The 11,509-nt window shown below is 32.9% G+C and overlaps 1 protein-coding gene across 1 annotated transcript; it reads right to left on the reverse strand.

The window, feature by feature from the left end:
• Nucleotides 1–8,455: 8,455 nt before the first annotated feature.
• Nucleotides 8,456–9,735, reverse strand: LOC133682085 (ethylene-responsive transcription factor ERF034-like). Its single transcript, XM_062105343.1, has one exon. It carries the CDS (start codon nt 9,633–9,635, stop codon nt 8,838–8,840), a length of 798 nt encoding a protein of 265 aa, XP_061961327.1. The 5' UTR covers nt 9,636–9,735; the 3' UTR covers nt 8,456–8,837.
• Between the last annotated feature and the right edge of the window lie 1,774 nt (nt 9,736–11,509).

Here is an 11,509-nt window from a genome sequence, read left to right on the forward strand (position 1 = left end):
TGATATCAAAAATAATTTTTAAAAAATAAAAAAAACATCATTGGCATGTATTTTGGCATGAAAAGTTATTTGAAAAGCATCTGCAATCACACTGCTAAACACGCTCTTTAATTTGCTCCTCAAATTTATTTTTTCTTGTTTGATTGCATTTTTTGGGGCCAAATTTAAGGGGATTTGAATAAAATTTGTTGGCTAAGGATGAAATTGAAAGATCAGGGATTAAGATAGAAAAGACATCATAAATGGATGATGGTTTCAAAGTTAATATAAAAAATTAAATTTAATCCTCATACTTTAGAAATTATAAACTTTTGGTACCTTAACATTTTATCAATTACCTTTTGGTGCAAAAGTTTATTTTTTACTTTTATTTTTGTTATATATATATATATATATATATATATATATATAAAAGAATAAAAATATTATTTTGAGTCCATAACCCTAATTTTGCATGATATATTTTTTTAATTTATTCAAACAATTTAACGTGCATGTCTATTTCTATTATTGTTTGATTGGATAAAAATATTATTTTGATTAACAAGATTTATCAAACACAACCGGATCAATATATCATCTTGTAAGATCAAATATCTTGATCTATACTTGTATCTTAATTTTTCTAGCTTTATTTTTCGTTAGTGTTAATAATTTTATTTTAATTTAGTATCACACATAATTTTCAATTTATTTAAATACATGTATATATAAATTTTTTATTTATTTATACTCAAAATAGTTTTTTAGCTATAGAAATATGTCGAAAAAATCAATATATATAATTTTTTTAATAAAAAATAAAAATATATTACCCGCGGCCTAGCGAAACAAAGGTTAATAAGTTAAATAACTAGTGAATTCCTAACATTCATCACTTCCTGGTAGATACAAAGAGCCACAAGGGCCATCACTGTTTCACCAACTTTCGAATGGCTAAAAACATGATCTATGGAACATCTATATCTTTGCTCTGCCTCCTCCCTCTCTGTAAATAGAAATATGTAACATCGTATCACTGAACATGGATAAAAAAAGTTTATGTGCCATCTTTAATCATTCCATGCGAAAGCTACTCTGTACCATCGCATATAATTCCATGGTCTCATAATTTATTTTGTCATGTTCTATTTGGAATTTATTCTTACATCTTTAGTCAAATAAATTGTGTCTTTGTAATAAAATAAGGGAGTTTTTTTTTTTTTTTAACGTGGGTGTCTGGGCCAGCTTGTGCGTATCTCAACTAATCCCACGAGCTTTGAAATTAATAACCATGTAAGTCTCCAGTGGCCATCATATGTGCAACCACAGGGTTCGAACCTAAGATCACAGAGGGAGCAAACCTCTTGATTCCAAACTCTTACCGCTGGGCCACCATTTATATGATTAAATAAGAGAGTTTTTAATTTACCATTTCAATGATATTTTCCGGCTAAATCATCAGAATTAGGCATATGCATAACATATATTATATATATAAAAATATCTAGAGATAAAAAGAGAATAAAAGCTTACACACTTAAATAGAATTGGACACTTAAAATCGTAGTACTGTTCTCATTTTCGTTGGTTTGAAAATTAATGTAAAATACAAGGACAAATCGAGAGCGATTTACAATTTCAATGATAGATTGGAGACCGAGTGCAAAATATAAGTACAAATTGAGCTAGTTTCTCGAGATATACTACCGGTGGCATGCATGTAATTCTTAATGATTCGGACAGAAAATACCATGAAGAAGAGATTAAAAGCTCACCTATTCTGTAGGGACATATTGTACACTGATAATCAAATAGAAGTTGGACTTAGCAACCATGTTGGATTTTTGTGTTTCCAACTTGTTTTTCATGTGCTCTTTCTATCAAGCTTGGAGACAATCCATGCCCCTTTTCCTTGCCTTCCAATAATTCGGTCATATCATCGTCATGCATGTGATCAACCTTTGCTTCTGTTCGACATTTCCTTCTCCGAAGAACAAGAGCTATTCTTTTTTATCACTTCGTTTCTTTTGTTGAATTAGAAATCTTTTTTCCTCGAAGATAGAATCATGCAGCCCTTAGTTTGGCATCAGCGGTTCGAGAGCTAAGAAAGTCACTCATACTACCATGACAAAGATTAAGAAATTACTCTAATATTTTTTAAACTTTTTCTGACAGAGAATTATCATTTTAAGATTATTTCAAGATTGTTTGTCTTTGTATTATAATTTGCTTTTCAAAATACTTTTAAAATTATTTTTTATCTGAAAAAAATATTAAATTGATATTTTTGAAAGGTTTTAATGTATTAATATTAAAATAATAAAAAAATTAATATATTTTTAATTAAAAAACATCATACATCACAGTACTAAAAAAAACAGAATCAAGAAGGCAGCGAAAACTACCAATCTAAAAAGGGATGCAAAACCCACTCCATGGGCAATGAAAGAGGAGCAACTTTTCAAGAAGTGACGTCTTGGATTCACGTATGAGAAACAAACAGGGACCAGCCACAACATTATTGATCATTCAAGCAGCTGAATAAGACGTGATTGCCAAAAAAAAAAAAAAATTCTCAGAGAAATTCATTGCAGAGTTCTTTGTACCGTATAAGACATGATCGTGAGAAAATTTAACAACTCTAAATTAATTCTAAGGGATCTATGATATTGTTGCTGACAAAAGCGATGAAAAATATTTCAAAGACTGAAAGTATTAGAAACCGTCAAAATGTGGAAGCACGCAAATAACATCAAGTCAATATTTGTCGACTATGATTTTTCTGTTTATTTATTCTCTCTTCGGGTCGTTGAGAAATTTATTTGAAGTCATCACTTTTCTTTTCAGATGGTAATTTCGTTTGATTAAAGGCGACTTTATTTAAATAAATATAAGTTCAGTAATACGGTGGTGCATGATACTTTTTAAAAGTATTTTTTAATTAAAGATATATTAAAATAATATTTTTTTATATTTTTAATATTAGTTCATCAAAACTATCAAAAAATAACTAAAAATCATTAATTTAAAGTGTTTTCGAGAAAAAAACACTTTAAAAAACAAGTTGAACTATATTATCAAACGAACCCTAAATATTTTTAATAAACCAGCCTTAGATATATTGTTTACTTTTTTAAAATTATTTATTTGATAAATATTTTTTTCATTATTTGACTGCATGCGTTGAATTTTTTTTGAAAAAAATATATATATTTTCCATGGTTGAAGGGCTATGACGATGGTGGAGATAGTAGTATTAGTTATATTAGTAGCAATAATAAACGGCAGTAGAACTTAGAAGTAGGAGATGAATAAATGCGAAGAGATAGTAGTTTCCCATCCCATGTGCCTTTCAACTTTCATGGCCCCAGACCACCAAATCCCTGCCATATGCATCAATCCCCATTTATTTCATTTCGATGAGCCGTGGACTTATGAAAAAAATTAAATGGCCATTTATTTTCAAGATTAATAATTATTGAGTGAAAAAAAAAATCAACGGAACAAGTCTTCTTCATGAGGTTCAATGAGAAAATACAGTACATCAACACCTTAATTTTCATAATTTTATTTATTATTCTATTGATTCTTTTACTCGACTAAAAAACTTGTTTATATACAATAATTATATCACAATGGCTATAATTTAATGATAAAAATGCGATTCGATTTATTAATCCAACTATTAATAGTTAAGAGATTCATCATTGGTGTATTTTCTGATGAAATTTTTTATCTCTTAAAAAGATTAGGATTAAATTCTTTACCTCTCAATAAAATAAAAAATTTGAGGAAGAATATATATTCACAAGATTTGTATTCAAGAATCAATTATAAATTGAAAAATTGAATTATAAGATTACAAAACATAGTTTTTTTTATTGGATCAACACCAACTCTTACTCTCTCTAGAATCTCAAAAAACCTGATAAATCTGAGATTGTTTGTTTTTATGTTTTAAAAGTGTTTTTGAAAAAAAAATAAATTTTTTTTTATTTTTTTTCTTTATTTCAAATTAATATTTTTTTTGGTATTTTCAAATCATTTTGATATGCTGATGTTAAAAATATTTTTTTTAAAATAAAAATATTATTTTAATACATTTTCAAATAAAAAATATTTAAAAAACAATCATAACCAAATTCTTTAATATCCCGTAGAACATCGAGCTGTCAATTTTTGGTTCACTGGCTGATTAATATCCTCATTTCACTAATAGGGATAGCATAGCACTAGTGATTTTTCTCAGCATTAATCGATCAAGTTAAGATCCAGTACTTCAAAAGACATCGGATTCCCCGGCCATTTCTTGTCACTTTCCTCTCAGAACAAAACATACATGCGTATATATAGCTCCCCTGTATCTGGAACATGGACCATGGCAGTCATGTCTTGGCATCTCTGAACAAAGTAACAAAGATATGCGAATGTAGTTTTGGAAAATTACAAGCATGTTAGCCTTTTTTTCCCCTCATACACTTCATCTTTGAACACCCAGTTTAGGCAATGCTGTTCTTTTCTTTTTGTTTAACACCCTCTTCTTAAACCAGTTAACGCAAGCTTATAATTTATATACATACATTCCAGTTTCAGGATTTTTGGAGCTTCTACAGGCATCATGGATGCTAAGACCTGAATGGGATTTGCCATCATCTATCTATACATATATAGTCTTCACTCAATAGGACTTGGTAGCCCTAAAATGCCTCAATTGTTGGAAAAAATAAAAAATCAAACATGGTAAAACAAAAACTTACTCGGAGAATGCTTCTGTAAGTTCATGATAGAACCATCACCATCATCCTATTTGTACTATCTATTTGTCACCCACGTATTCTCTTCGAAACTCTCTTCATATAGTTCATACAAGCCACACAACTTGGGCCAGCAATTAAATTCAAGGGACAGCAAGGAACTGTTTCTCTTGCTGTCCTTGTGTTGTTTGTATACAAGCTTGATTAAGAGAACTTCCAAACAGTAATACTCTATGCTTTACACTCTTTGATCAACTCTTCTCGGTAATGTTTTCCTTTTATTATTTGAAAATTAAAAATTCGTGTTAAGATCTTGCAACATCTTGGCGGCCGAGTTGCTCTAAATTAATCTAAAGTCTAGCTTGTAAAGGGCAACGGCCAACTACTATCAAACAAGATCACACGCTAGTGTCCCGGGCTGCGAATGCATAAATCAGACAAAACTTCGGCTTATAATAAATTAATTATGTTCGCATGTGATGAATTCCATAGATGTCACAGATCTTGATGGTGATCAGCATAATCTGTACTTTAATTAATGGCAATGATTCAAAGCTCTCCTCTCTCTAATCAGGAAAACAGAAAAAGGAAACACGCATCAAAAGCATACAAGTATCTTATGATTAAGGCCAAAAGCATTTGATGCACCTCTTTCCAACTTAAAAGAACAGACATGGTTTTGATTCTTTGCTCTCCTTTTTTCCGTTCTCACCGGTACTTTAATTTATGGCTTCGTTCATCGTGACTCATGACCCCCTGAGATTCAATTCTTAAATATTATATATTACAACATGTGATTTGATATATAATTAAAGGGTATTTGAGATTATGATCCATCATAATTTATATTTGAAAATATATTAAAATAGTTTTTTTTTTAATTTTTAATATTAACATTTAAAATTATATAAAAACACTAAAAAACATCAATTTTTCAATCTAAAATTACTTTTGACAAGTATCTAAAAGCAGAGAAGCTGTCACACCCTCAATCATCCGTTAATTATATATAGTCCTGCCCTCACCCAATCATTTTCTAACAAGTGATTCCTGTCATTGTCTCTCATGTTACATGTTTCATTCTCTCACATGTGCATGGCCCAACAAGATGTCGTTTTAGTTTCTGGTCAGGTTTTCTATAGTGTAATATTGTTAATATGCTCAAATAATAGCAATCAGGATGTTAATGCAATTAATTAAGACTCAAATTAACAATCCCTTCTTAAAAAAGGGATTCAGGCAATCTGAATTGATTGTTCTTCAAGATATTGTGAAAGATCATCAGCCACTTAATCATTTATCAAAATCTGCCAACAATAATCTCACGCCCCATGCTCCGTGATTAATAAGGAAAAAACTTGTATATTGTACTTCAAAGCACATCAAATAGTACTTTAAAGGATTTCAACAGAGTAAACCAATCAATATCCCTAAAATTCTGTATCTTGAAATTATTGGATATATCTTTCTTAGTCAAAGGGTTAATTTAACATGCTTACCAACTAAGAACTTGAACCATTTAAATGGATTTTATTTTCGTTTATGTTGAATGTTGCTGATATATATATAAGTGCATATATAACTTTGATAAAAAGGTAGACGTCACGAATTTATGACGTCCATCGATAGAAAAACATATAAATTGATTGCTAATAAAAATGGAAAAAAAATACAACCTACCATCGTATTTGTGGTGTTGTACCTTGTCATAGTGTATTATACTCTTCTCTATGACTAAATATACATTCACGATCTACATGTTTCAAGAACTTTAATCGCTTGGACCGTCGCTAGATCATATCATAGTAATGATGCCCTTGAAATAACTATCTAGGTGGTGGCCTAGTGGTAAGAGCTTGGGACTAAGGGGTTTGTTCCCTCTTAGGTCTCAGGTTCAAACCCTATGACTGCTCATATGATGGCCACTGGAGGCTTACATGGTCGTTAACTTCAGGACCCGTGGGATTAATCGAGGTGCGCGCAAGCTGGCCCGGACACCCATGATAATCAAAAAAAAAAAAATGATGCCCTTGAAATTAGGCACGAGGTCATAAAAAATCCACCGGAAATTGCAGAGTCAATGCTATACATGCCTAACATGCTATGTTTTTGTACGCGGTATTCATCAATCTGGGGTTTGCCTTTTCTTTTCTTTTCTTTTCTTTTCTTTTCTTTTCCCGTTAGTTAAATATTAAACCCTAACACGGCTCTTATAATTATAACTGGTTGTATCCAGAACCACTGTACTTAGTACAGCCTTAAAGAAATGAAGTTCGAAAGTGACCTTGCATTTCCTTCGATTTGCTAGATGCCAAGCCTGCCATTAAACATACCAAAAAAATGTCACATCTTTCTAGTACAAAGATGAAAAACGCTAAAATCATTTGTACTATAACTATCTTCTTACATCGACAATCCATTATTCTACAAGAAAATATCACAAGAATCGGGTAGAAAACAGTTTTTTATTTTATTATGATATTAATGAAGTTTTACAATGTGATTGATTTAGTGTACTAGTTTTTCACAAACATTAAGCATACCTAGATTGTTATCATTTTTAAATATCATTTTTCTAGTGTCAATATCAGGCCAGTACCGCCATTGAATTAGGGTTTGATAATAGTAACAGGAAGAAGAAAGGGAACAATAACCAATTAAATTCAAGGCAACAGTCTTGAGTTTTGAGCAAAAATTGTAGGATTCTTGAGAACGATGTATCCCTTTCTGTCTCTTCTTTTGTCACATCCTTCGGCAGGTTGCTTGCATGATTGGTGAAAACCCAGTTGTTAATCACAGTTAGTTCTCGAATCAAAATAATCAGGCTAATGATTAGGTGCAAGGAATTAGTTGTTAATTATATGTTCAAGACTTGTTTATGGGCGCAAGATGTTATGTTTTCGTCCGCCCTAAATGTTAAGCCAATAGCTAAACGAAGCGTACGTAGCAAAAAATGAGAGACTTCAGTAATACAAAGTGGACTCAACAAGTTTAATGGGGCGTGAGGGCCCTTCGCTTTTTCTAAATAGAACGGCACTTTCATTAAAGAGAGGAACTTTGAAATGAAAAAGAGAGACTTTACTTGGTGTTGTATGTGATCACAGCTTGGGAATCTATGTACATAGGTTCTTTGGCCTACTAAGTTCGGGAAAAAAGAAGAAAGAAAATCTGTTGACACCCTCACACACATACACTGATCATCCTAGATATATAATATATATAGCACATTGTTTTCTTTTCCTTTTCCTTTTTTTTTTAATCTTTATGTTTGCAATAAAGAAAAAGAAAAAGGGGCCGGTTTCTAAAGAAATAATTGCCATATGATGCAATTCAACCTTTGGACAGTCTCCTACTTCTAAAATATTAATAGAAGAGCGTATCTAGATTTATCATGGTGATTTACTTTTAGGTCAAAATGCTTTAAAGTTTCACTATCTAGATTTGGGTATCTAAATCTAGCAAAGGTTATAATTTCCATCCAAGTCAATTGCACTAAACCCACCATACCCTCCCTCCAATCCACAGACACGCACCAAAAGCCAATTACAATAAAAAAATAAAATTATATGTATAATTACTGCCCCACTACTTTATCCAAGAATTAAATTCTCCTGGGTAAAGATCCTAACCGTATGTCTCTTCTTTTGGGAGAAAAAAGAAAGGTTACAATTGCTCAAGTGGCGAAGAGAAAGAACACTACTAGAAGCAAAGACATGGGGTAAGACAAAACTTGGAATAATATAACCACGAACCCCTGTCTTATATAAAAGAACAGAACAAATAATAACATTTTTTGTGCTCTCGTATTTTACAGTGCAGTCATGTTTAAGTCCCTTGTGTCGAGGGCCATGTAATTAATCTAAGCAAGCAAGACAGGGAAGCAGCTTTCTTTTCAATCTGTGCTCCTCCGTCGCAAACCCAAATATTGGGATGATGATAAGCTGAGATTACCTTCGCTCGTACCTCAACTCACTCTACATCGTCGCTTCAAACAGATTTTGGGTTCGAGTCTCTTGACATTAGAGACTCCAATGAGTTTGGTGACAAATGTATTCGATTTTTCGAATTTATTTACTTGTTTCCAAAAAAAAAAAAAAACTTCTAGTACTCCCATAAAAATGGCTCTTCAAGCCGGAAGCCAGTATCAGCAGAACATAATTGCCATGGTGGAGAATAATAACAAAATCCATCACTGTGATTAACGCCGTCGATGAAGAGATCAGGAAGGTCAAACAACTTGTCATCAACATCAGTTGAAGGAGAACTGCTTGACTCTTGTGTGTTGTCCATGGCCAAATTATCTGATAAATTGGAAACGTTAAGCTCGGCATGGCTCAGATCAGCTTCAGCTTCTGCTTCACAGTGTCTTGTTTCGGGGAATGAAGCGGCGGCTGCCTTGGCAGCTGCAGCTTGAATGTCCTTTGGAGACTTGCTGAGTGGACGAGGCAGTTCATCAACCAATTCAGGGAAATTGAGGTAGGCTGAGCCGCCTTTAATGGCTAACGCGGCTACATCATGGGCTCGAGCAGCCATTTCGGCTGTAGGGTATGTTCCAAGCCATATTCTTGACTTCTTCCTTGGCTCTCTGATCTCACACACCCATTTGCCCCAGCTTCTCATTCTTACTCCTCTGTATGTTGGATGCTTCCCATTATTCTCATTTCTGGTAGTCTTTCGCTTTTTATTACCCTCATTGCCACTTTGCAATTCTTGAGATTTTCTCGATCCCTTTGGATCAGCAATAGAATTCTCTTCTTTTTTTGAGATTCGATCAGTGTATGAAATGGTGGTAGAAAAAGAAGAGGAGGAGGAAGAAGTGGTGGTGGTGATGGTGGAAGTGGAAGATGATGTAAGGGAATTGTCTTGTGCATCAATCTCAAGGATGATATGTTTTTCCATGATGGGGAGGTCTCTATAGCAACTCGCAAGCTGTGTGGAGCTAAAGAGAAATGTTGAGTGATCGATACATATAATAGCAAGTGTTTGATACCTTTGTATGATTACTTCTTTCATTTATTTATATTAAAGTGAAATAAGAAAAAAAATAATGTAAATATAAAGAAAAAAGAATATAAAGAAAGAAGTTCATGGGTCCATTACATAAAGGGTCTACAGTTCATCTAATTTGTTGCCCATGTGTAGCAATTCATATAATAATGCATGCTTTCGTGAAGCCCTTCTTGGCTTGTTCTCCTGTCAAATATTTATACATATAAATAATTTGTTTTTCATGACTCATCCTTTCCCATTTCTCATACAAATGTGCAAGCACCACATTCTGCCTCTCGTATTTGCGTAATCTTCCCTTCTATTTCTTGAGAAATTAATGGCAGGTGTCACTTTGCCCTCATCTACACGATGGATTTAGCATGAGTATTCTTCACTGGACCCCTTAGGGTCCTCTCTGTTTTTCACCCCAACTCTGCTTCTTGGCTTTTAAGGATTTTTATTTGTGTTTGTATAGAAGGTGATGCATGTAGCCAGGAAGCAGACAACATGAATATCGAAAAAACAAATCAAACTATGATCTTATGCTTTGTTGATATGTCTTCTTCAACTTGACCCAACTTGGTCTCTACATGGCTGACCTCTGCTAGAACACATGCCACGCTGTTTCTACATATATATAAACATTTCTTCTAGCAGAAAACCATACGTCAATCATGGCGTAGTAGTGGGCAAATTGAAAGAAGTTTGACCTCTGAAGATAAAATATTTGGTTAATTGGAGTTGAATTTTAGAAGCAATAATGGGAGTGTCAAGTTACGGACTTTCTAGTAGCAAGCTACTGGGAGTGAACAAGTGGGTTCTGCTGGAAGCGGACGAGGACAATAATCGATGCAGAATACGAACACATGAATTTACAGTAAGAAATCGGCATTTCCAAGATTATTAAATTTTAATCTCCTTGTGCGAACATATGAAAAGAGCTACGAACAAGGATTTCTTGGGGTTTCGACGAATCAAAATGAAGGCATGTAGTTAAAGAAATACGCCTCGCAATCTCACACATGATGGCTCACATGGTAGGGGTCCAACGCCAGATTTCCTAGCCAATGTGATATACGAACCCTGTAAGGAATTGTTCTTTTCTCGTAACTTTTTTTAAAGGGTTAAATCCTGAAGACAATTGACAACCTGTATGACGAAAGTGATTGGATGGCTTGCATCATTCAATTGTTATTGTATTAATTTACTGTGATGGGTCGTCTCTCCTAGCTTTAAGAAAAGTTATCTTTTGCTTTCTTCCCATTTCTTTAGCCCCTCGCACTTGTTTACTCTAGTTGGTCTCTGGTTAATGGTTTTTTTTTTTCTTACTTGTCTTTGTTAATATACATATATATTTATAAGGATGAAGAGTTTTATATATATATATATATATATATATATATATATATATATATATATATATATATATTGAAGAGTTGGGATACAAAAAGACATCCTCGATGTAATCTCCAACCAATTAAGTCAACTTATTTACCTATTTTTTTTCACAATTCATCCCAGTCCATTGCGTAAATTTGGCAACATGCATGCATGATAGCTGGAATAGCATTATCAAGATATTCTAATATCCTAGCTAGGCTGAAGTTCTATTATCTTAGATAGGCTGAAGATGAGTTCATCTCGATTACACGGAACTGCCATTGTTGATGAACAGTAAAAACCATGTTTTTTCAAGGGAGTTAGCTTTTCACATAAAGTTGGAATAGAAAGAGGTTGGTTCATTTTGATTTTACTAATCTTTAAAAAATTGATGGGCATTTCAT

This window comes from Populus nigra, chromosome 2 (genome assembly GCF_951802175.1).
Source record: "Populus nigra chromosome 2, ddPopNigr1.1, whole genome shotgun sequence".
NCBI lineage: Eukaryota > Viridiplantae > Streptophyta > Magnoliopsida > Malpighiales > Salicaceae > Populus > Populus nigra.

Coding starts and splice junctions, on each gene's coding strand:
- LOC133682085 (XM_062105343.1), bottom strand. CDS start 9,635: ATGGAAAAACATATCATCCTTGAGATTGATGCACAAGACAATTCCCTT.